The following is a 26554-nucleotide window of genomic DNA, read 5'->3' as shown; positions in this document are numbered from 1 at the left end:
AAAACCCTGCACGCCCCCTCATGTCAGCAGCTCTGATCTGGCTCCTGGTTTGCTAGGTCAGTGCGTGGAGAGGTATCAGGAACCAGCCTGCACATATGTGGAGGGGAGCAAAGCCCACGGACAAAGGCCTTGTGGCAGGGCATGTGCGCAAATGCCTGCTCAGAGGGGCTCCCTCCAGCGTGGGCGGGCGCGGGGCCCGCGGGCAGATGCCCACCATGGACAGGGCTGCGCGGGAGGCGTCCAGGGACACCATCAGGCAGCGTGACACCCCCCCCCCAGGAGGTGGTGCTGACAGGAGCAGCGGCTGCAGTCCTCGAATCCTCCATAAGTGCTTCCTTCCCACGGCACGTGGCTCTTCGTCCGAACGGCAGACCCATGCTCTGTATGCCTGTTTCCATTTCAAAACCCTTAAACGAGGAGCTTGCTGACTTCATAAGTAAATATGCGAGCCATTCCGTAAGTTCGGCTCCCTGCTTCGCCAGCCCACTCAGGTGGGTCACGTTTCTCAACACATTTCCTTGTGCTTGTAATGTTTTATGGACACGCTTGGTTGCCCATATCCTAGGCGATCTGCTCTCATATTAGAGGTTGTATAGTCCAGCCTGCAGGCAGCATTTTCCTCTCTGCAAAGTCTCGGAGAAGCAAGACTCTGTTTGGATGCCTCTGGTGACAGGGCACTCACTACTCCCCAGAACAGTCCATCCTAATTTTAAATAGCTCTGGGGTCAGAACATCCTGGCCTTCTTTCTCTGCGGCTTCTCTTCTGACTCAGTTCTGGACACAGGTGCTTCGCACAGGACGGATGAGGGAGCCCCAAGCCCACACGCTCTCACTCACCCTGACTTGGGGAGTCTCTCTGCTTCGCGGGCTGGGTGCACCTGAGGTCTGAAGACAGCTTGGCTGGAAGAGAGACTTTAAGTCCTTGCAAAGTGCATTCCTCCCAGCTGCGCGAATGCTGTACGCAGTAGCTAACCTCGCGAGGTCCCCCACATGGCGACAGTCCCCAGCGCACACTGGGTGGGTGGCGCTCACACTTGCCCCACCCGCAGGTGACAGCATGGGATAAGTGACCCCTAAACGTGGCTGGAACTGGAAGATCTCCTGTTGGAAGGACACGATGTCTGGAACACAGGGAGTCATGACTGAGGTAACCCTTCACGGACGTGGTCACACTCCGGTGACTCAGGGGCTGCCTACATAGATGTCACTTCATTTCTTATACGGCACCAGTGAGAACGGCTGAGTCATCTTGAAATAAACCAGCCACCAACCCCCTGTCGCTGGCTGGTAATCACTTCCTCTAACTGAGCTTAAGGTGTCCACCCCTCTTCTACCCTGGAGGGAGGTTAACCGCACCCCTGGCCCCAGAGTGGACACTCGTCAGCAGACAGCATTCCCCGACAAGCATGTTAATCCACTGGGTTCATGACGTAATCTGGCAAAATCAGACCCAAGGAGGGACGCTACGGTCATCCCACTGCTGGGGGAGAAGCGCCCTCCTCCAGGGAGGGCGAACAGAAGGCCGCTGCATCCACAACCAGGAGGGGAGGCGTTCTAAGCAAACATCCGAAACTCCAAGCTCGGTGGGGTGGCAATGGGAAGAGCTGGTGCGTCTGCGGGAAGCCCTGTTATCGGGAAGGTTACAGCCCCAGTGCGTCGTAGCGCCAGGCAGGGGATTCCTGCCACTGTGGCCACAGGCAGCCGGCCGGATGCAGAGACTTGGTACCGCATGTCATGATGAGGAAAGAGATTTTCTATTTTTCTTAAATTCTAAGAGGGTGTTGCTGGGATAATAAGTAAAAGAAAAATCAGATGAATCGATGTGCATAAAATGTACAGCATTTGCACATTACAAAGCATTATGCGCACGTGATGAATACGTTTTTAGTAAGAAAGAAAAAACGGTGCTGTCATCTGTGTAAAACCATCTGAAGAATGTACAACATGACACCCACCCTTGCACCCGAGCCTGGGGGCGGTACAGCGGGCACAACCAGGGAAGTTCTTTGTTATTTTTGAAAGAGAGAGAGCATGAGCACGAGGGGGTGCAGCGGGAGAGAGAGAGAGAATCCCCAGCAGACTCCGCTGAGCGTGGAGCCCGACTTGGGGCTCAGTCTCACATCCCTGAGATCAAGACCTGAGCCAAAACCAAGAGTTAGATGCTTAACCGACTGAGCCACCCAGACGCTCCAACCAAGGAAGTTCTCCACTCAGTCGTGCGTGTGCAGGACACCTGGATTTCAGGTGCCTACAAGAGATTTGTAATGTAAGTATGATTTAAAATATTATTAGTTTAAAAACGTCATTGAGCTAGAGCTGGGCAGGAGGCAAGCATCCAGCTTCTACAACACTGAGCCCAGATAAGGTGCACTGAGAAACTACTGGGGAGAAACATGCCCTGAGTGTAAATCCAGACCTCTCTTTCAGAAATCCTTATGGAGAAGCACGAATAAGGCCTGCAGCCTGCTGAACACAGAGAAGGAAACCAGTGTCGTCCAAATTATAAACAGGTAAACCTTGTCGAACTTTAAAGCTGGGATCTTGGGCTGGGGTCAAATCAAAGTCTGAACACAGAAGAGAAGCTGCTGAATCAAGCAGACGCAGGATGGGGGTGGCAGCGCTAAGCAGTCGAGAAGCCTGCTTCGGCACAGGGGCGGGGTGGGGCTGGTCACTGGTCACGTGGCTCATCTCTGGGTGACCTTGAAGGGGCCACTCAGTCCTTGCAAACTGAGTCTTCTCATCAGTGAAAGGAAAGGAAAAAAAAACAGTATCACATCTTAGATTTACTTTAAAAGATTAACAGTGCACACAAACAGCACACAGCTTGGCACAGAGCACACGTTAAAATTATCATAGTTTCCATAACGGCTCTTGTGTGTATCCTTAATTTACAGATTAAGTAGAGGTGTTTGGAGAACTATTTTGCCCACGTTCACAGAGGCAGAAACAGGTCAGGCCAAGACTTGATCCACCACTTTCCAAAGGATATCCTCCTTCCTTCCCACCTCCGAGTCCAGAAAACCGAGGCTCCGGCACTGGACGTCAGCACCTGGGTGCGAGGAAACCCCATGGGATCGTGTCTTGGAAAGGCTCAAGTGGGTATGAGGATTTTCAGATTTGGGAGGCCTTGTGTGACCTTTCCCTCCTGCACAAGGAGATCCCACTCTCTCCAGGAGCACCCGTGGCACAAGCCGGTCCGTTATTCGTGTCACCGGATGGTCACCATCAGGACCACACTCATCCTCGCCCCCTCTACCCACGAAGAGATCCTCGTCTTGATCCTGGATAATTGAAAATGCTTCCCCCAGAGCTTGCCGGGCACAATGCCCGCCATGTCCTAATTCAGACTTCACATCCTCTCTTCTACAGACTGCCCCCTGGCCTCCCTCCTTCCTACTTGCCCCAAGTACCAAGGACTCTGCAAAGGGAGAAGCCACTTCTTCTGGAGGGATTTCTGGCTATGAAAGCACGGTGCCCCCGAGCCCTGACCCCGTGCTCTGGACACAAGGAAGGGAGAAGAGAGAATGGAATCCACACAGGATGGTTGGGACCCTCGTTGTGTTACGACGGGCATGGGATGAGTGGGTCCTGCAGCCTCCCTCTACTGCGGGACATCATGGTGTGTCTCCTGGAGGGTGTCTCCCCCAGGGGCTCAAACAGCCCCCTGCTTTCAGCACAGCTGTGGACACCACAGAGTGATACTTGCCTGAGGTAAGAACATAAAGTTCACCTGGGCCAACAAGGGCTGTCACTCGCGCTCTGAGACTTCAGCTGTGTTCAGGGGGTCTGAGCTGCTCACAGCTGCTACAAGTCCAAGCAGGTCCCCGAGATCAGGGAGTTGGTGTTTGGTGCCTGAGGACCCTCCCACACCCGCCTGCAGCAAGCAGGTTACCGTGAGCTTCAGAACCGAATTCCATCCAGGACGCCCTGCTCCACTCAAGAGAAGGGTCGCAGAAGAAACTGTGACGTTTGGTCTCCACAAAACATCTGAGTGTGACCTCATCACGTGGACCCATGGGTGGCGGTGATGCTTAAACACTCACAGGGAAGCCCCCAGGCCTGTGGCGGCCAGTGCACCAACCAGGAGACCAGATGGTAACCCGGGATCTTCCCACTCCACACACACGTGTCTGAGGGAGGGGGCAGTTTTCCGTGGCTGAGCTCACAGCCTTAGGGTTACAGACGCGAGGCTGGATGAGCCCAGCGCTGTTGGGTGGCTAAGTCCCCTCCCTGATGCATTTCTTGCCTCTGATTTATAGGGTGGCCTCCCCATGAAGGGGATCCTGCTGTTCATGATGATAAGGATTGAAATACCTTCTTCCTGACGCTTTCCATCGACACATATCCAAGTGTGTGAGTGATTCATCTGCTGTCCTGACAAGGTGCAGTCTATATTCTCCTCTGGATCACTAAGATGCAGAGGAAGGGTCACTGCATGCCATAACGTGACCTTACCCAGGTTTCTTCACAGCGGATTATTCATGCGCTGTCTGCAGAGAATAGTCTGTCGGAGCCTGGCTAAACAGGAACATGGGTGTGCTGTCCCTTGAGCCCCATGGAGGGAAGCAAGTGGCCCTCCCCGCACATACATGTAGAGATGCAAACCCCCTCACTCCTCCGCATCGTGACCCCGTCACCAGCCAAACACACTCGCTTGGACCTGGCGACCCAGGGGAGCACGCTCAACTTTAAAAGATTCATTTCTTTCTGGAACAAATGTCTGAACACCGAATTGCAAGGTCAGGCATCCACACAGGTCTCCCCTCAAAAGCTGGGAGTTGCTTACCCCGGTTCTCTGAACTTCCATGGAAGTAGCTCTTTGGAAAGACCTCTCCCACGCAGCCAGCTCACTCCCCAGCTCCACGCTGAACAGGCGACTCTGGCCATGGCCGACCAGGACACTGAAGCAGTAGGGCCACGTGTCCTCAAGGCTGCGAGGCCCCAGGCCGAGGTCTGCATGCAGCCAGCAATCCTCAGTGAGCCAGAACTGGAAAACAGAGCAGGCAGCGTGTTAGCGGGGGATGGGGGTCCCCACTGAGGGCCGGGACCTGACACTGCAGATGCCCCAGAACCGTCAAGAATGGGACCTGGCTGCCAGCCCGCGGGGGACTGCTGTGACCCCGGCCAGCCACACCTGGGGGCACATTAAGGAACAGGTTGTCCTCCGACATGGCTGCTGGGGAAACTGGCCCCAAATAAACACAATTTTAAGTAAATTACAGCCAAAAGCACCTTTCACTTAAAATTCTGGTAACCACAGCTGCTTCTTCAGTGTTTCACTTGAAAAACAGAGATAAAGTCAGGAGACCTTCGTGCTCCAGTTTGGCATAAAACCAGTGAACAATGAAGACAACACGGGCACTTACCAGAAGTGACCATGAGCTCCCAGGGCACCGCAGCGCCCCCCACCACCTAACTCTGTCCCGAGGAAGAGGACCCCCTGCTCACAATACTTCCGAGGCCGCAGGATCAGGACCCTCACTCAGGATTGACAAACGTTAACCCAGTGGTCCTGACCGCATAGAATGAACACTCTAGAGACACCTTCAAGAGTGAAGGTCAGAGCAGAGTGACCCTGCGGCTGCACTTCCTTCCTGAGTCCCTTACGGACACAGCAGACGCTGCGGGCGGCTCGAGCCCACACTGGTCTCAGAGATCCGGTGTGCGGAGCTGTGGGCGGCGGGGCGGTGCCTGGCCAGTGTCTGCTCTCCTTGCCCGTGTGGGCTGCCTGCTGGCCCACAGCCACCCCTCCAATATGCTTTCCACGCGTGTACAGGTGCACACTCGCGCACACACATTGGAGGACACGCATGTGCACACAGATGCACACTAGTGCACACACACACTGGAGGACACGCGCCCGCACACACAGGTGCACACATGTGCACATGCACACTGGAGGACACGCGCACGAACGCGCACAGGAGCACATACACACTGGAGGACACACACGTGTGCACAGGTACACACATGCGCACACACACTGGAGGACACGTGCGCACAGGTGCACACACGCGCGCACACACACACTGGAGGACACGCGCATGCACAGATGCACACACACGCTCCCTGGAGGGCGCACGTTCATGCGTGCACACATGCGCACACACGCTGGAGGACACGCGCACGCACACAGGTGTACACTTGTGCACACACACTGGAGGACACGCACACATGCTGGAGGACATGCGCATGCATGCAAACAAGTGCACACACTGGAGGACACGTGCGCACAGGTGCACACGTGTGCACACACACTGGAGGACACGCGCACATGCACACAGGTGCGCACACACACACTGGAGGACCCATGCACACGCACACACACGTGCACACACACTGGAGGACGCGCACGCACAAAGTTGCATACAAGCGCACATACACTGGAGGACACGCACACGTGCACAGGTGCACACATGCATGCACACACTGGAGGACACGCACGCACACACAGGTGCACACACACTGGAGGGCACATGCACACAGGTGCACACACACACTGGAGGACGCGCGCACACAGGAGTGCACACCCCAACGTGCCCACACTGCCCCACACTGTTCCTCTGCATGGGCTCGGCCAGCACCACATTGTCCAGCAAAGGGGACAGAGGGCAGACATCCTTTCCAGGGATGCTGGGCGGCCTGCGGGACCGTGTTTACTGCCACTCAAGTGTGGGGGCAGGAATGACCCCAGCTGCCCAGTATGGGGGCTTCTCACTGTGATTTTGAGATATTTTGATCCAGGTGGGCCATCCAGCCAAGCCAGACACACCCCATTCACACATATGTTCAGTTAGTTCCCCAAATGCACATGAACGTGGTCATTGGCCACATGCTTCTTATGCTCTCTGGGCACCAGTCTGCAGGTCAGAGTGATGGCTGATATGCGCAGGTGGCTCGTGGGCTCTGGGCCCTGACTTCCTGCTGGCCTATGGATGTCTGTGTCTGTGCAGGACTGCCCTCTGTGCTGTCTGCCCGCGGCTGGTGCCCAGCAGCATGAATTCCTCCACAAGGCCAGACACCTCCTGCCTCATGGGTGTGCATGTGTGCGTGTGCGTGGGTGTGCGTGGGTGGCCTGTGCACTGTGTCTGCATTCCTCATTCAAAATGAACCTGGGAACACAGACCACACCTGGATTTTGGAGCCCCCCGGGTCCTTCACTTCAGCCTGGGAAACAGAAGCTATTCAGTAAATAAAATGACATGTCGTAAACCAAGAATAGCAAGTACCCTTACAGAAATTCTGTCTGTAACTACTGAGTGTAACCGTCAAAGACTGATGACCAAAGACGACCCCTCAGGAAGCGTCTGTCCAGTGCGGAGGTCAGTGGGATGGCCAGTCCCGTTCTCTCCTGTCACTGGGATAACTGGGGAGCCCGTAGTTTCAAGGGCTTGAGATGCGTCAAGACCTGAAACCTTCCTCTGCCAAATATTGGCTGTTGACCTCGGCCATTTACTTCTCTCTGAGCCTGTTTTTGAACTTTCAAATGCAGACATAAGGAGGAGGCTGCACATGGCACACACATCCTTGGCTCACACCAGGTCATTATGGGTTTGCACAAAAGCACGTTGTCTTTAAGGCAATGCTGAGCAGGGACGGTCAGTGTGAGCTAAGATCCACCTCACATTAAATATTTTCACCCACATAGCGATTTGACTCTTTTGAATTACTTATTTAGAGCAATTCTGAGGAATTTCAAGGAGTAATGTGTCTACTACTCAAACTAGTGAGCTGAGCTCTGTATGTAAGAAACAGGAGGAACTAAAAATAGCTTTTGAACAACCTGAGAAATCCCACGAGAGAACACGAAAGGATTTCAGAGATGTCTTTACTTTCTGTAACACAAGCTGTTCAGCCTCACAACAAATAATGTGCTATTAATATGATGTAACTGACCTTATGCTCCATGTGTGGCTCATTCCCGTTGTTTCCTAGTAGCACTCTTTTGAAATAATAACTCAGTCAACGTGAGGTCAGTGATTTGCTCTGACACAGCTCGGGCTCCCCTAGACCTCTTCCCAGTCTCCTATCCACAGAGCATCTGCATTAAAAACCTAATTATAAATCCCTTTGAGATGCAAACCCTGTTAAGAGCCTGCTGCCAAGTCCACAGCCCAGGTTTGTCTTTCTTGGGGACCTGGAGCCTTCCCCTGGGAATGCAGACATCAAGGAACATGGTGCCCCTGCCTTCAGGCCTCCATGCCATGCAGGAGGCCCATGTCTCTGGGTCTGCTTCCACTTGCAAAACTAAAGCCTACTCAAAGAGAGAGACAGCTCACTTTTACTTTGGGTCCCACAGTTGGCTCAGAGTTCCTCTCCTGACTGGCCCCCCAGCTCTTAGAGACCCCCTGCCCTTTGCTGAAATGCAGCTGAGCCAACTGCAAAGTCTTCCCTACTGTTCCCTGCAAGCTCTCCTCTGATGAGAGGGACTTCAGGACATTTACTGAGAACCCCCTTCCCTGGGAATCCCAACTACAGAAACCCACTGCTTTGCCGGTGATGGAGAGTGGGTTAGAAAACTCTTAAGACTTCAGAGAGATTCCTGAACATGATGCTTCCAACAAGTGAAATAGAATAGGATATAAGATCAGCTGGAAGCCAAGCAAACCTGGGTCCCATCCAGCCTCCAGTGAGGCTCCGGGGAGTTACTTCCCCTGTGCTTCTGAGCTCTGAGCTGTGGGGGAAGATAATGAGGATTGGCTCAGAAGTAAATGGGGTGTTCAGCAAGGCTCCCGGAGGCACTCCCCAAAAGCAGACATTACTATCTAGATCCTCTGCTAAACATATGAGTAAGCTTAAGTTTACTGAAAATTTTAAACGGAATATTCTTATATTGAGAGGAAAATCCATCTACTTTCCTGCAGGATGCTCCTCACTGTTGGACGGCACCTTTATTAGCTGCTCTCCGGGAGCTGTGCACAGTTTATGTCTCTTCTGCAACCAAAGCTGACTGATGTAATTTTCTCATCTATTTTCTAATGAGAGTTGAAATAGAGAACAACAAGAATCAGAAGAAGTAATCTAAGAAGTAATCTAAGAATCAGTAATCAGTAATCTAAGAATCAGAAAAGGTAATCTTTGGAGAGAAAAAAGTCAGAAAAACAAAACTACAACTATGAAACTTAATTCCTGGACCACATACTGATGACTGTCCTTGGAAATGGTCATTTTAAAACACTGTGCCCTGCGTACCAGTTCTTAGAATAATCATTCACTTACTTTACTCTTTGAAAGATGAGTTAAATGCTGATGGATAATTTTGAGTGTATGTGTGCAGGATGATCTTCCGCAACAATTAAAGGTGTGCACAAAAGGAGATATCATTTTGTGAGATCACTATTTAAGACTTCCAAATACATCACTTGACCTACAGAATACAACCTCCTTTTTAAAACTGTTAAGTGCTATAGAATTGTCTTTACTGTTACCACTTGCGCCCTGTAAGTTTGACCTCGTGCTGTAGCTGGTCTCCTGGCTAATTTAATGGTTTCATAATCGCTTCATAACAAGTGTACTGATGAAGACTTTCCCTCAGTCTTCCTGGGAAACATGCTGGATAAAAACAGAAACAGCTGTCTGGTTTATTAATGAAGAACATCCACACAAAAGGATGATCCTTCGGAGATATCCCAATACCAAAACCACACCTCTGACATGTGGAAAGCCATATAAACAAGGTGATAAAAAGGCCAAAATGGGACAGTGAGGAGCCTTTGTAAAAAAAGATAAAAGACATTAGATCTTTCTATAAAATTCTTTTTTTTGGAATATCGATGAATAAAAGTCTACACGTAAGAATTGTCATGAGAACAGCTTCAAAACATTAATTTTTTTTAGCATTTTGATGATAGTATTATGGGAATGTGTTTCCCTTGTGTGTATTACTAGTACATGCAGCCTAAAATTCCAGATCTAAATTTAAAATTCTTTTTGAGGATATTTAAGGAGGCCAACCAAAATTTAAAACATTAAATTTTCATTCAAAACTTCTAATTTTTGATTAATGATCATCTTCTCAGACAAAACACACTAAAAATTCCATCAGGTATATTTTTAGCTTTTGACTTAGACACAGACTTCCTATTTGGATTTGCATAGTTGAGAAGGACACGGGGGGTTCTATGCAGGGGACACTGCCCTCCTACACTGGGACACAGGACAAACCCTTCCTGGCTTGTATTTCAGGCCTGTGCCTCATTTACCGTGGAGTCAAAGCTCTCCATCTGGACTCCTTGCTGCTGGAAGAAATCAGTCCTTGATGGATATATCCCCAAAACAAAGGAAGCTCCTAGCTGGTTGGGCACAACTCCCAAACTCATGCCCCTGATAACGTGGTCAAGGCTTGCTGTTGGTCTTTTCAGAGAAGTGTAGAGACAGCCTTACTCCACAGTGTATATGACTCACCTCTGAGAGCTCACTGAAGCCCACAGGTCGACCAGACGTCCCCACCCTGCACACCGGCCTCCTCAGCAACAAGCACAGTCTGGCCAAGTGCAGTCTGCTCCCTGTCATGCTACAGCCAACACTGTATGGTGGGCATCACCTGGTCTCCGCCCGCATGTATATTTCTAGATATCATACATATGATACATATATGTCACGTGTCATATGTTATATGCGTTTAGTGCCCTGCTCTAACCACAGAATATGGCAGAAATGATGTGTTGTCTCTGATGGAGCGTGCCACCTGGCTAGGATCAGAGGGCAGCCTCCAGCAAGGCGCCGCACCCTCCAGTCCAGCATCTTCCAGCAACCAAATTCCCCTGTGCTGCGTTTGGCCGGGACCACAGAGCGTAGGCTGAAATCCTGATTCACCTTGTGCGCAACAGTGAGACGGATGACGCCTGGCCCCCAGGGGCTGGGATAATGTGTGTCGTTCTATACATTTAAGTGTTTGGGTTATTTGTTTCCCAAAAAATAGATCACCAACACAGAGGCAGCTCTCTCTCTGGGACTTTAATTTTCACGCATGAACTAATAATTGAGCGAATGAGTTTCAACTACTGCAGAAAGATAAGTAAGTGAAAAGGCAGCATGTGAAGAGGAAACATGTGAAGGCGATATAAGTAAATATGATCACTACTAGCATTACAACCAATTACTATCCTCACGGCTTTGTTAAGGGTGTTAGTACAACACCACCTCTGATCACTGAGGTTCTATCTAGCTTAGTATCTAATGACTCAAAGGGATTTGTTAGTGCAATAAAATGGTGTTTATTTACAAGGACGCGTCAAGCCACAAACACTGCCTGGCACGCACTAGTAGTTTTGAGATTTAGCTGCATGATAACATCACCATGGAAGCCTAAAGAATGAAGACAGATGTGTGGACCACATCTCATATAAGACGGAATCTTTAGCTTTGTGTTAAAGCTCCCACCAGGTGACTTCCCGTAGGATAAGACGTAGTCACCAGCAGCACACTGTTCCGGACCGCGGTGCTGGTGAGTCCCAGCTCCTGGGATGCCCTGGACTGGAAGGGACCTCACACATGCCCAGGAGGCTGTGCTGAGTGAGGACTTCACTATGGCCAGAGCGACAGCATCACAATGAATTAACACAATCCTGCAGAGAGGATCGTACAACAAAGAATACCAGTACTGCTTTCATTCTGCAGATGACGTAACTGAGGTGTAAAGGAATCAAGTAAAACTTCAAGGGGTGGAGTCAGCCCATCGAACTCTACACTTGATCTTAGCCAAAAGGCCGAGAAGCGATAGCGCACTGAACTCTAGAACACGCGCTTCACACACAACCACAAACCCTCAGTGGCACTCAACCACCCCCCCACTGCCTGTACACTGTGGGCCGGCCTGATCTCAGCAGTCTGCGCCCGGCAGGCTAAGGGCCAGTTGCCTGTGGCTCTGCCCCCATGATGGGTGGTGACAGTCCTGGGTTCTCCCTGAGCAGTGACCGGAGGCCACACACGTGGCCTCCCAAGCAACCTGGGCACAAGCCACAGCTGGGAGCAGGCCTGGGCCCGTTACAACTGCCCCCAGGTCGCCAGGGAGGTGGGGGACTGACTCCCCCAGGGACCATCTGCCCTCACCTGAGCCAGCTCAGTGACCAGGACTGACTTTCTTCCCCACATTTTCCATCTCAGGTTCCACTTCCCAACCTTTTTGTATAATTTAGTGTTTTAAAGAATTCTCTACTAGCCTGAGATCTGCTAAAAGTCCACCAATGGGATAACTGTGTCTCCGAGGCTTGTGCAACTTGGCGGAATGCACATTCACCCAGTTGCCTTCATCTCCAATCTAGCAACACACGACCACTGCAAGCAAGCAGGAGTCCCATCAGGACTCATGGGAAGCCCTGATCCTCGCTCCCAACCTCACATGCCCCGGGGGAGGTGTCAGCCCAGCAGAAACTGAGAACTGATTCTGCTGCAATGGATTCCTACTTTGGAAGTGTTCAACTAAACTGGATGGATGATACCAAAAGCTTGGGATGCGTGTTATAGGTAACACTTTGCCCTTCCTTAGCCAGTGAGAGTACTTTCCCTATAATAGGAGGCAACTATTTGATCAGCCATTCTGGTCAGCTCAGTGGCTGATAAGAAAGCTGTTAGGACTCAAGTTTGTATCTGATATATTAAAAACAATGACAAGGACAATAATAACCAAAGATTCTGAACATATTACTGTAAGTGGAGGCAACTAAAATACCCTCTCCAGTACATGTGCACATACACACCTGTGCACACACCATCCATCTGCCCACCCATCCATCTGCTCACACATCTACCCACCCACCCACCCATCCATCAACCCATCCACCCACCCATCCACTCATCCACCCATCCATCTGCCTACTGACCCACCCATCCACCTTTATGAACAACAGGATGGCAACTTTGAGGATGGGAAAATGAGATGAATACAGAAGATTTTCAGGTTATCTTACTACTTCAATGGACTCTGAGCCCAAAGGCACATCTTATTTATATGAAAGCACTCATGTGCAAAGAACACCTACCTTGTGAAGTTTAAACAGTACCTCACAGAGGTTGTAGGTTTTTTCTGCTTGTACCCAGTCTAACATGCTAACCTGTAAGAAATACAAAACATACACATAAACCGCAAGCATTCTCCTACTTAAAAAAAGGTAACTATGTGAGATAATGGGCATGTCACTTCAGTGTAGGGTGTATGCACACATCAAACTACCGCACTGTACACTTTAGAGATCCTGCAGTTTTGTCAGTGATACCTCAGTAAAGATGGAAAGATTATTAAGTATACATGAAAACAAACATGCTACTTTTAATTGGATAATTGTAAACATTTACAGCAATGGAGTGAGTCTTTACCTTAACTGAATTCTAAGCTGTGAGTAGGATGGTAGGAGCACTAAACTTTCACGTGGCTGTGGATTTGAGAGTGACCTGTGCTCACCTCCGTTGCGGCATGGCACAAGCTGGTAAGGTAGGGGCTCATCTATCACACGCATTCGGGTACAGCTGTAGAATTCATTTTGGATTCTACACTGACTTGGATTGACACTGAATTAAGGAGGAATTTTAGGTCAAATTGAGAGAACTCAGGAGGGTGACTAATTTGTGTATGAGCATGCTTTGAGTCTGTGTGTTTGCTGGAATGTGACCTGAAGTGTGTGTGTCCAGTCTTGTGATTTAGGACTAAACTCACTAGTCTGTTCCATTCCAGGAATAATACAAACTTATTAGCTCATCAATTTAACTGAACGTGTTTTTGATTGGCCTGACATTGCGTTTTACAACTATTTTAACAATAATAATGATCAAATCATCTGATTTTTTTTAAAGATTTTATTTATTTGACAGAAAGAAAGAGAGAGAGTGTGTGCATACACAAGAAGGGGGAGCAGCAGAGGGGGAGGGAGAAGCAGACTCCCTCCTGAGCAGGGAGCCTAATACGGGACTCGATCCCAGGACCCTGAGACATGACCTGAGCCAAAGGCAGAGGCTTTACCGACTGAGCCACCCAGGTGTCCCAAATCATCTGATTTTTGAGTGCTGTCACGGCTGACAATTCACATCACATGTATGATCTCTACACTAGAATATTTCACACATAAAATCTGAAATGGTCAACACTGTAACAAATCTGGTTTTTATTGCTCACCCTGCACTTACTTTCCAGCCATGAAACATACAAATAAAAAATGAAACTAATCGCGGTTCACGGTGTCTCTGAAACGCTGAAAGCACTTGATGTACTAAGTGGACTAATCGCGGTTCACGGTGTCTCTGAAACGCTGAAAGCACTTGATGTACTAAGTGGACTAATCGCGGTTCACGGTGTCTCTGAAACGCTAAAAGTACTTGATGTACTAAGTGGACTAATCGCGGTTCACGGTGTCTCTGAAACGCTGAAAGCACTTGATGTACTAAGTGGTAACCTTCTTGGAATCACTCCGCTATAGAAACACAGGGAGCCGATCAGGCACTTCAAACCCATCACCTCGGAACATTTCACCAAAGAGTTAATGACACAAGAATCACAGGGACATGTGGCCACTTAGTACCAACTGACCCAGAGTCAAGTCCTTACTCCTGTGATTAAAAATGCAAAAGGTAGAATATAAACGAGAAGGTCAGAGTGATAACTGGAAGGTGATCTGGGGTATAGTGGAGCTTCGAGGCTACAGGATGAACGTGGACACAATTTTTAACTTTTCTAGTTACAACGATGCTGCTTATTTTTGAAGAATCATGAAAATACAAAGAAAAAAATTACATTATTCAGAATGCTCCCCCTTACTAGCTTCCTCACTGCTGTGACCTGGCACTATGCAGGCTCACGTCAGTGTGTGGGTTTGCCGTCCTCAAGCTGTGCTACATGAATGCTTCTCTGATTCAGAAAAAGCACAAAGTATTCCTGTTTCTGTTTGACGCAAATTACCTCCAAAATATCCATGATGCCCTTCCGGGCTCCTTTCCCCTTTTATAAATTAGTTACAGCTCTGGAAACTGTCTGGGCTGTTTCAACCCAACACTAAACCCAACCACCTCACAGGCTGGGATGACTTAGGACGTGGTCATTCCCGAGACAGCATGATCAGCATCTACTAAGTTAGTGAAGTGAAAAATCATATCCTGTGTGTGTACCCACATATATACAATTAGAAGGTAAATACAAAGTTCAAAAAGTTCACTGACAGTGGTCAGTGATGGGATGAAATTTCTGAAGCAGACGTTCCTAGAGTTTTGAACTAAACCTGAGCACAGCCAGGAATCACCTGCGAAGCCCATTATGCGGCATGTTCCTGGCATCATCTGATTCAGATTTAGCAAGTGTGGCATGGGGCTCAGAGATCTTGACTTTCAAGTAAATTTATTATTGATGTATTAAAAAGGGCTCTTGAATTGTGAGGCCACGTGACCCAGCAGCATCAGCATCACCTGGGAGCTTGCTAGAAATGCAGAATCTCAGGTCCCACCTCAGCCCGACCTGATCAGAACTTTGTCTTAAAAATATGCGCCAGTGATGACTCTCTTGTGGTGATGTCTTAAGAGAACAATCCAAGGGTAAAAAGCCTGACCCCTTTTACAAGGAAAGGCAGACAGACAGACGGCAGAGGGGAGGAAGGATGGAGAGTGAACTAGGAAGACCTTATTTACACAGAGATGCATATTCAGTCAGAACTCCTTGCTTTGCAAACTAGATACTCCCTGACGTAAACTCCTTACATCGGAGGTCCTCCGATGCAGCCAGTGTGAGCAATCTGCCTGGTTTCTCAGGAGGGCTAAGATCTCCTGATAGTGACAGAGGGATGCAGACTGGCATTCGGAGCCATCACCACACCTGCCTGTCTCTGGATAAGTGCTTCCAGGGGACGGGAATGGGATGTGATCCCTTGATCCTTACGCTCATTCCTGATGACTCAGAAATCAGGAAAAGGAAAAATGACCCATGCTGACACCTCAGTTTTTCCAACCAGCTGGCATCGAAAAGGGAGTAATCAGACTTGGCAACAAGAGTGAACATTTGTAACCACATGCCATTGCTACTTTTCCCAAGTCATGAGAGTTGACAGTTTCTATTTTATGGGACCATATCTGACTTGAAACGTTGCAGAAATTTTAGACTATAAGGTGTAATATCTTGGCATCTTTTGATATTATTGTGGAACACTTTCACTGCAGCCCCAGAGGTGACACAGAATAATTCTGTATTTGATATACAATTGTCTAATATTTCTTCACTCTACAAATCTTAAATTATTTCTTTTCAGGTAAAAAAAAATAAATGATAGAATATATTTGCCTAATTGACATTCTTAAAATCGCCTCTAATATTTCCTGCATGTTCACGGGTAACTGCTACAAAATTTGTTAATGCTGTAAGATGCTATAAAATTGACTGTTATTAACACATTTTAATGATGCTTGAAAACATGAGCAGCTCACATTTTCTCAGATTCCAATTTGCAAGTCAGAAATAACAGGCTGGCAGGAAGAAGAGCAGAGTGATGAGAATTATCCTGGCTTTAATCCACACTTGGGAGCACCTCCCAGAGCCTGGGAGAGCTAGGCCAGCCCCCAAATCTGGGTTCTGCTTCCTCTGCACCGGACACCCATCCGAGCCGGAAAATGCCGATGGACCTCCCCTCCCCCATTTCTCTTCCAGCCCTCTGTTCTTCTTTTCCCTCTTTTGCTTCAATGTCATCCCTTTGCCTCGTCTTGAGGGAGCTCAGAAACCATCCTTGAATATAGGACTTTCTCTTTCAGCTCTTCCTAAATTATTTGTCAGAGAATCTTTGGACCTTCTGAAAATGTATTCAAGTATTCTGACTCAGGCTCTGTGAGTGTGGTCAGGCTTTCTGAGCAAACTCCCCTGGGAGGAAGGACGGATAAGTGGGTACAGAGATAGTGACTGGTCAGGGACATTTGCCTTCTGGAGAGATCTGGTCTCATTCGACAGGGTGATGAGCAGCAGCCTCTCCTCTCCCAAGAGAGCCCTTGTTTACATGGCCAGTGAGGTACAGTCTCTCTCTTGGGCCACGGGTCCCCTCCCTTCTCAAACCTCTGTCTGTGCAGAGCACGTCAGGGCTCACCGCACCACCTGTGGGGTCCGCGCCCAGAAACAGCCCGAAGATGTGCAGCGAGTCACTAGTAGTCTGTCTCACATTCAGAAACCTCATGTTTTATGTCAGCATGGCATAAATAAATACACAGACATTAAAAACTTCACATATGGTTGTTATAGATTTGGGCAAAGTAGAAATTGTTATTGGCAAATTGTCACCAGCTCCAGGATACAACGTCCAAGGTCCGACTCAAATATCTGTAAATATTTAGGAATAAATTCACTTGCCATATTTCGTGTATTGCTTTTACAATAAGAAGTTGCTAAATACTAATAGCAAAATTCCATGTTAAATTTAAATGTTTTAGAGTTTTCAAAAATAGTTATGAATATACAGATGCAGGTCCTCCGCGTTCACCATGAGCCTGTGGGATGTGCCCCTATCCTCAGATGGAGGACACTAGACTCGAGGGTGACCAGCGCTCCCCCAGTTGCCCAGCCAGCATGCAAGCAGGCTCAGCTTACAGCCTACAGCTAACGAGAAGTAGTTCACAGCTTATTCCACAAAACCACTCTTTCCCTACTGTTTTCAGAGTGGAACTTCCTTGTCTTATAAAAGCTTTCCAGTCTCCTTTTAAAAGTACGCCTTTGTTATTTTGGTTAATGCATGAAAACGATTCGTTTAAACCGGCATCATAATGTTAAGTAATGGTAAAGTTTGCTTTTTTTTTTTTTATTTAAAAATTTAGCATGGGGGCGCCTGGGTGGCTCAGTTGGTTAAGCGACTGCCTTCGGCTCAGGTCATGATCCTGGAGTCCCGGGATCGAGTCCCACGTCGGACTCCCTGCTCAGCGGGGAGTCTGCTTCTCCCTCTGACCCTCTTCCCTCTCATGCTCTCTATCTCTCATTCTCTCTCTCTCTCAAATAAATAAATAAAATCTTTAAAAAAAAAAAAAAAAATAAAAATTTAGCATGTTTCTCATTGTGCATAAGGAGCTTGGAAGTCACTGCTCTTATGTAACAAGTGAAAACCTGAACAGACGCTTCCCGGATCCGTAAGGGAGGACACAGGGCACACTGTGGCCCCAAGACAGGTCAGCACAGCCTCCCAGAGTGGAGCCTGGGTAGTGGAGTCCACTGCAGGAACCCACAATGGCAGGAAAACCACTGTCATTAGCAGATTGCAGGGGCTCAGTGTGGGCCACCCTGAGTTAAAAACTGCAAGGCAACCCAATCAAGGGGTCGGGGAGGCGCCATGACACCGTGAGATTTATCTCCAGGAGCTCAACCAGGTCCCAGAGGGAACACTGGGGAAAAGTCCTGTTGGAGCCTTCTGAAATGCCCCAGAGCTCATTCTTCCCAAGAGCCTCGGGGAGGCGGGTTAGCCGGAGCCACCCCTGCTGGGGTTGCATCAGAGCCTAGCTGCCCCGGAGAAGAACAATACCAAGTCCAGCCCCTCAGCCAGCCTGTCCCACAGAAGTGGGGAGAAAAACCTGAGGGCCTCTCGCGTGGTCCAGAGTGCAGGGGCTCAGGTCACGAAGGACTGAGATGCCATCCCAGGACCACGGAAGGACTACACACACCAGCTGTTTCTACCCAGAGCATTGTGTCCGGCGGCCAAGAAAATCAGTTGCCAAGAGAACTACGCCCTAGCCTATCACTTCCCAGGAAATTACTGTGTGGACTCTGATGTGCGGGTTCTAACGTTCATACAGAGGCAGCATGATATCAAAGGAGAAAAGTCAGAAGACTAACACCACCTAACTTGGAGACTTACTATGAAGCTACAGTGATCACCGCAGGTGGTATTAGAGCCAAACAGATCAAGGATCAAAGGAGAGAGCCCAGAATTACATAAATACTCACTGATTACATAAATACTCACTCACTTACATAAATACATAAATACTCACTGATCATTGACAAAGGAACCAAGGTAGTCCTTCATCCAGTGGTGCTGGAACAAGTGGACGTCCACATGCAAAATACTGAATCTCCACCCAGACCTTACACCCTTTCACGGAAAGCTCAGGATGGATCACAGACCTTAACGTGAAATGCAAAATATAAAACCCCTGGAAGATGACGTAGGAGAACACCTCGACGACCTTGGGGATGTTGATGACCTTTTTTATCCAACACCAAAGACGGAATCCATGACAGGAAGAGCCAATAAGCTGGATACATTACAATGAAAAACTCCACCCCGAGAAAGACAAAGTCAGAGAGAGGACAAACCACAGACTGGGAGAGAATATTTGCAAAAGACACATCTGAGAAAGAATTCTTGTCCAAAATATACAAAGAAGTCTCTAACTCAACAATTAGAAGGCAAATAAACTGAGTAAAAAATAGGCCAAATAACCTCATCAGACACCTCACCAGAGAAGGCACGAGGGTGGCAAAGCAGCACATGAAATGCCGCTCACATCACAAGCCCTCAGGGACATGCAGATTAAAACAACAATGTGATACCACTGCACACCTATGAGAATGGCCACCGTCTGGAACCCAGGCAACACCAGGCGCTGGCGAGGACGTGGGGCAGTGGGAACACTCTCTCATCGCCGTGGGAACGCAGAATGGTGTGGCCCTTATGTCCACACTCAAACCTGCCCACAGATGTTTACAGCAGCTTTATTCATAACGGCCCAAACCTGGAAGCAAGCAAGACGTCCTTCAGTAGGTGATGGATAAATACACTGAGGTCCATTCACACAGTGGGTGACGTTCAGCGATAAAAAGGAAGGAGCCACCAAAGCATAAAAAGACAAGGAAGAAACTTGAATGCACATCCCTAAGTGAGAGAAGCCAACCTGAAGGGCCACACTCTGTATGATTCCAACTATGGGACAATCGCTAGAGGGTGTTTGGGGCCGTGAGACTACTTTGCAGGACACTGCGATGCTGGACACGTGTCGTTACACCTTTGTCCAAACCCAAAGAATGGACAGTGCCATGCATGAACCCTGAGGTAAACCATGAACTCTGAGTGCTTATGATATGTTAATGTAGGTTCATCTTTGATAAAAGCATGTACCACTCTGGTGGGGGATGAAACATCGGGGAGGCTGTGGATGGGGAGGGCTGGTGGAAGGTGGGAAATCTCTGGACCTTCCCTCCATTTATTGTAATTTACTGAGGTGATTTCATGTCCTTTCCATGTTTTGTTTAGTGCAAAGCCTGCTTATCTAAAAGCACGCAGTGAAGTGAATTCCTCTAATGTGTTTGGAAATGGGTGTGAAACTCTGTCCTACGGCATCACATACACACGGAATGGCAGAAAGAGCCACGAAGCCTTGCTTTCATTTTCTGACTTTGACATTTTTGTGTTCCAGATTTTTTCCTGGTCTCTACCTAACTCTTGGGACATGTGAACCCAATAGGGACACAAAGGTTTTCAAAATACTCAATTTTAACGGTAAACTATTTACATACCTGTTTTTTGCATTTAATTAAAATAGAAAGGGAGCTGCTACCATTTCTACCTTAAATGATGTGAACTCTTGAAAATCATTCCAAAGGTCTGGGAATGGATCATCCATGTCCCACGGAGAAATCACGGTGCAGAACCGTGGGCAGGGAGTGCGCCAGAGGCCACGTCTTCTCTCTGCACCTGGATCCAACCTGCTACACCTGCTGTCACCCCTTCCCTTTGAACCACAAATGACTGAACACTCTTAAGTAGACAGTCTTTGCTGTCTCGTGGAATTTGCTCATCGTTATTTATGGGTTTCAGCCAGGAAACACTTCAAGATTTCTTGGCTTACTCTCCCCAACCCCTCAAAAAACCTGAAGTGTTGATTTTTCCTTTATATTCTCTTTAGAGAGAATTTGATGGCATTTCCAAACATACAGCACAACCACTAGGCTTTACTACCTGCCAATACTTATTTTATGGATTATTCAACCAATAGTCAAAGAACATCTTTGTGATCACAGAAAATAAACTGAGTGCGCTTCTAGCATTTTGTCAGTACAGACAATTCCCACAAAAATCACTTTATTTTAACCTCACTACAACCCTCTTCAGGGAGCATTTACTTTATTCTGATTTTACAGGTGATATTTAGCACCGACAGTTTAGGTCACTGGGAATTTTTAAATTATATGAAGACATTAGGAAGCATGCAAATAAATCAAGTGAACTCACTCTAATTTGGGGATTGAATATTTATAAATACCACTGCCTTCGCCTTTTCATTTCTCCATGTGGGTGACTAGGATCGACTGCCACTGGGAAAGGGATATAGGTGGCTTCTCCCTCTTGCAGCATGAAGAACCCACTGAGAAGGGTATCAGGGCTCATGTGGCCTCAGCCCCAGGGACATCCGTGCACAGATGCTGCCCACCAGATCTCTTCCCAGAACCGGAAACAGGTGATTCCAGCTCTACTTGAGCATCATCTTTGGACACTGTCGGGTGTTTCAAGCTGAGGACACCCAGCCCTCACCCATACACCCCCCATCATGCTCCGTCTCAGGAAACGGGGGCATTTTCCTCTCATGGCTGTGGGGTGGGTGTGCTTCCCAAATTCCCCGGATTCTGCAGCTTCACAGCCTGCCCAGAGATGCCATATTATGTAATGAACCATTTTATTTTTACATTTAAGGATTCAGAGGGTTGCACTCCCTGCTTTTTCGAGGGTGATTGCGTCTTCATATTTGTGTTTGGAAAGATGCACACAGTGTTCGTTAACATCTGGTTTCGTTAAACCCGAGGCTACTGGTGAACGCGTGCAGGGCTCACTCTGCCTCCCAGCACCCCGCATCCCAGAAACTACTTCCTAGACTCATCTGGGGCCATGCCATCCCTTTACAAGTAACAGCAAGAACCAAACTAGCTCCAAGGGGCCTCACGCTTCTCTTTCCGTCAACAAAACCCTCTTGATCACAGAAAGTCGCTGCTGGTGACCCTGAGACAGGCACGGGGACCTCGGTGGTCCCCTTCTGCAGAGATCCTGAATGAGGAGGGGGTCACAAAAGAAACAGTGGCTAGGAAGGACCTTTGTTTCAAAGAGACCTGGACACCAGGGCAACCCTAGGAGGGGTCCGGGAGGGAGGCTCCCTGCAACTAAGGCAGGGCTCTGTCTCTGGGGAATCAGAAGTCAGGTCACAGCGGAGACGCTGGTCAGAGAGACACAGAGACAGGGAGACAGAGACCGAGAGAGAGGGAGACCGGGGGAGGGTGGAGGGGCCCCGTGGGCATGGCGCCGTGCTGTGGTGACCAGTCTGCGAGTGTTAGCTCTGTGCTAAGACAACAGAAAGGGGGCTGGTCTCAGCAGACGAGGCTGTGCTCATGGGGCAGCACCCCCCAGCCTGGCCCTGCCCAGCCTGCACCTCCGGCCCCAGCAGCACAGCAGCCTGCAGGGACGCTATGCACCGTGCTGTGGCAGAAGTTACCCACATCTGAATGACCAGCTGGATTCCACACCCACAACTGAGCCTTGTAAACCCAGGTATGAGGAAAAAGCAGCAGGTTTAACTCTAGACATCAGGCCTTCCTGAAACAGCTGGTTTCGTCCGCGCGCCATCCTGCGCAGGCACAGTGCTCATCTTGTGTGTGCTGCCCAAGCTAGCACAGAACGAACGGCTCCGAACTTGCGTGTAAGCGGGTCTCCCGACTCCGCTAGCCATGAAGGAGCCATGAGGGAGGCTGTGTCCTTGCTTCGTTACGTCTTCCTGGGTAGGTCAGCACATTTAGAACAGGTTATGGAGGCCCGCTGTAGGACACAGATCTAGACGCAATACCCGGGGGCATGCTCCCTTCAAGCCAAGCCCCCGCCCCCTGCACAGTGACAGGCGGGTCTACGTGGGGCCAGGCGCCTGCCCGCGTGCGGTGTTCTCAACGGCTGGAGCTCTCTGGTCTGAGAGGGACTCAGGCGTCCCTGCAGAGCTCAGCAGCCGGCCGATGCCACCAGACTCCTTCCAGAGATGACGGGGGTCTCCTAAGCACCATGCTAGAACCGAACGTCTAGAAAACTGAATTTCCCCTTCAGCTCAGGGTCATTAATGCAGAGATCCACCCACAAGGCCTGTCCCTGCAGCTTTTAGATGCTCTTTAAAGAATGTTCCAGTAGTAAATACAGTGAATGCGTGATCTCTAAGGAGCCGATTTTGACTAAAATTATCAAAAATAGCCCCCTCAGTTATACTATTTACTATTTACCCATGAATTTCATTCAAGTGAGACTTAAATGAGGAAACAGATGAATGTACAGGTAAAAATCAGACTAGATCCTTCTATTTCCTCTCGTTTATATCAAATAAATACCCCCAATGAAATCGTGACAGTGGACTAAAGCGGTGGTGGCACCATGCACCTCACCAACACCTGTAGGACCAGAGTCTCAGGCTCTGACGACTGGATGCACAGAAGCGTACTTGGGGAGCTTCGAGGGGACTTACAGACCCGTGACTTTCCTGGCACGTATCTCTGGGAGGCTGGGATTAAGTTCACGCATTGCTGGGTCATGTGTGGTAACGTGAGCCATACCACCTTGGGGAACAATACAACTTGGGAGAAAGCCCCACAGAAAGACACCTAACGGGTTTACCTAGTTTTCCAACAGTTGTTGATAAGGGCCTTTCCTATGCATACCTACTGGGTGCAGGAACCCAGGTCCCATGGAGGCCCGCTGGTGACCACGGCTACAGGGGAAACGGACAGTCCAGCCCTTCCCTGAGTCGGTGCTAGGGGTCTCCTCCCCCCCCCCCACACGGGGGTTCCTTGCCCGCACATCAGTGTCTTCCAAGCCTCACATTCCCTGGCGCAGACCGGTCCCTGCCCTCAAGGACCGTGCCAGCCAGTCAGACGTGCCCCTCTGGGGCTTGAATGTGAAAACACACCACAAGTTCAGCAGAGGCCAGCAGGAATGGGAGCTGACGGACAGGAGAAGAGTGGTGCAGTCTCTACGGGCCCATTCTTCCAGTGGGTGCCGGACTTGACTCCTGATGTGTGGGGTGCGAGCAGACCAGAGAGGGCTGGTGACCTGTCCAAGATCACACAGCTTTATCCCCGAATCCTGGACCAGATCGTAGTCTGCTGGAAGACAGTCCATAAGGTGGCAGCTGTGCTGCCTGGCCAACGCAGCCACAGACAAGGGCCCCGCAGTAGGTAAGGAGCAAGCAGAAACCAAGAGCGAGCAGAAAGAACGGGTGAGCCTGAGACAGTGCGACTTGGGGGCTGGGTAGGGCAGCAGGTGCGTGTGCGCAGGAAGCAAGCATTCAGGGCAAGTCCCAGGTGGCACAAGGGCCGATGCTCCAGGTCCCCGCAGCTGAGGATGGGATACGCCGGGTCATGTTCACGCAGGGCTGGCCAGGACAGGCCGAGCTGTGCGAGCACTTGGCATGTGTGCATTTACTCTTCAGCCGTGTGTGCGCCACAAACTCCTTCTGAGCCTGGGAGCGGCCTCCCATCCACCCGGTCTCTGGGCGTGCCGCAGCCTGCTGCCTTCCTACAACACATTGAGCTGTGAGATTCAGGTCCACTCACTGGAAAGATCAGCACGGACGCCCTGGAGGAAAACCCGGATGGACCAGCCATGTCCAGAGAGACGGCTCGGCTCAGCACCCCCTCTGCAGGGACAGGGGGTCATGTCTCAGCACCCCGACACGGACTTGTGCCTGGAGGCACAGAGATGCACAGGGAGACCAAACCCCCACATTTCCAGCCACACGGCACAGCCGCAGGCGCTCTGTCCTGGGCAGAGGCACTTCCTGCGGCTCGGGCATCTGGTTCTCTGGAGCCCTGGCGGTGACGGAGCCATCATCCCCACCCCAGGTAACCCTGCGTTCCCTAAACATCATGTACGGGTTGTCAAGTACAGTTTGAAAAATACCGCTTTGTGAATGGGTTTTGCAGACCCTGCCCTGGAATTCCATGCCAGGCCACACACTGGGAACCATGGTGGGGGTACCATCTGCCTTCACGGGGCCCTCCCCACTGGAAGGGAGCAGCCTGCTCTGTGTCCACCCTCTCTGGCCCTTCCTGCGTGTGCCAGAACCATCGCAGTGAGCACAGCCTGCCGACCCGGTCCCAGCTCAGACCTGGGGCCCAAGTGACTGTTGACAGTAATTATGCCGGGACAGCACTGAGATCAGGAGGGGCCGTGCCATCGGGACCGCGGTCACCTCGGGGTTTTCTGACCCGGCTGTGTCCCAAACCCCAGGGTGCCCGGGACAGTGGTCACCCCGGGGGTCCTCAGGAAGTGGGATGAGAAATGTCACAGAGAACCTCAACTCTCAGCGGGAGAAAACTGGGAACAACCTGCGGTCCTGCGAGGGGCACCTCTGGTCTCAGGCGCTGAGCTGACTGTGCTAAACCGGGTGGAGGCGAGACCCTCCCTCCTGCGCATCAGGGCCTGAGCCTGCCCTGAGTCTCCCTCTGTAACAGGGACATGTGAGCATCTCTGTTAGGACTGCGGATGGACGGCCCCTCCCCTGGGTTCAGCAGCCCCACTCCTGCAGAGCCTGAAGTGAGCCCCAAGGTCAGTGCGGTTTGTTTCTGTGTTAGGTTTCAAGTTCTCTCCTACTTGTCTTTGTCAGGCAAAACCACCTAATATTACATTAGCAACAAATGTTAAAAAAAATCAGTACATTTGTTTTGAGGAGAATTCTATGATTGTTTTTTAAAAAAATTTAGGTGACTCTTTAACCTCAGTAAATTCACAGCACTGGCTTATCAAAACCCGTACAGGCCGGTGCCCTGCTTGTTCTGGGGACATAAGGAGAGCGTCAGGTACTCGGGGAGGATTGGTGGTCTATGACGTTGTTATTAGGGACACCCCGCTCCTGAGCTTCTAGTTTCCACAAATGTCGTAGGGTCACACTCAGTGTCAACCTTTGGGGAAATTGGGACACAGGAATTCTCCATACTGGACGTGCAACTACTTTAACTCCTCACTGGGCGGAGCACACATGTTATATTTGGTCCCTTCGGGGACAGTGGTGTCTGTGATGACGATACAATTGTAAACTATGGCATTTAGCATCAGGCCTACATGATGTGCCCTGCTGAATTAGGTTGTTTGGTTACTTTAATAAAATGGGGGGATGTGAAGGAAAGAGTGACTTTTTAAATTTAATTATCTGGCCATTAACTCAGAATGTATGAAGAGAAGGATTTTGTTCTGTTTTGTGTGTGATGCTCCAAGAACAGCCTTCTGCACCCCTGCTTCCCAGCCAGCTGGTGTGTGAGCAGGAGAGCAGTGGGGTCTGGCCCCTGTGTGTCTGGCCTCCGGCAGACACCACGTCCCAAGCTGCTTCTCTGCAGCAGACCCTCCCCAAGGAGTCCGGGCGTCCTTACCGGAGGGGTGCTGAACACATGGAGGGACGAGCCTTTCAGGGCCAGGAACTTGGGTCGGAAGGTGTGACAGGAGCCGGTGCCTTCGAGTTTCTCACTGACCCACCCCATATGCACAACCTGCAGAGGAAAACCCTTGAAATTAAACCCAAGCCGTAGTGAGTGCCCTGGGGGCTAGAAAGAACAGACAACGGGCACTCAGAGCCAGCGGGTTTCCTAATGCCCAAACCAAACAGA

At 49.8% G+C, this 26554-nt stretch overlaps 1 protein-coding gene across 1 annotated transcript in view; it reads right to left on the bottom strand.

Moving 5' to 3' along the window:
• Positions 1 to 26554, bottom strand: part of SNTG2 (syntrophin gamma 2) — a 199764-nt gene that overhangs the window by 38124 nt on the left and 135086 nt on the right. The window contains exons 10-12 of the mRNA XM_073896924.1: positions 26321 to 26437; positions 12981 to 13052; positions 4787 to 4987 (exon numbers count right to left, since the gene is read on the bottom strand). Coding sequence (XP_073753025.1) covers positions 4787 to 4987; positions 12981 to 13052; positions 26321 to 26437 — 390 coding nt within the window. The remainder of the gene's footprint in view (positions 1 to 4786; positions 4988 to 12980; positions 13053 to 26320; positions 26438 to 26554) is intronic.

The sequence above is a fragment of the Callorhinus ursinus genome, unplaced genomic scaffold (assembly GCF_003265705.2).
Source record: "Callorhinus ursinus isolate GAN/ISIS: 27379988/994484 unplaced genomic scaffold, GSC_fseal_2.0 scaffold10, whole genome shotgun sequence".
Lineage (NCBI taxonomy): Eukaryota > Metazoa > Chordata > Mammalia > Carnivora > Otariidae > Callorhinus > Callorhinus ursinus.
Note: the sequence above shows the minus strand (reverse complement) of the source record. Positions and strands in the feature narration are given on the sequence as shown.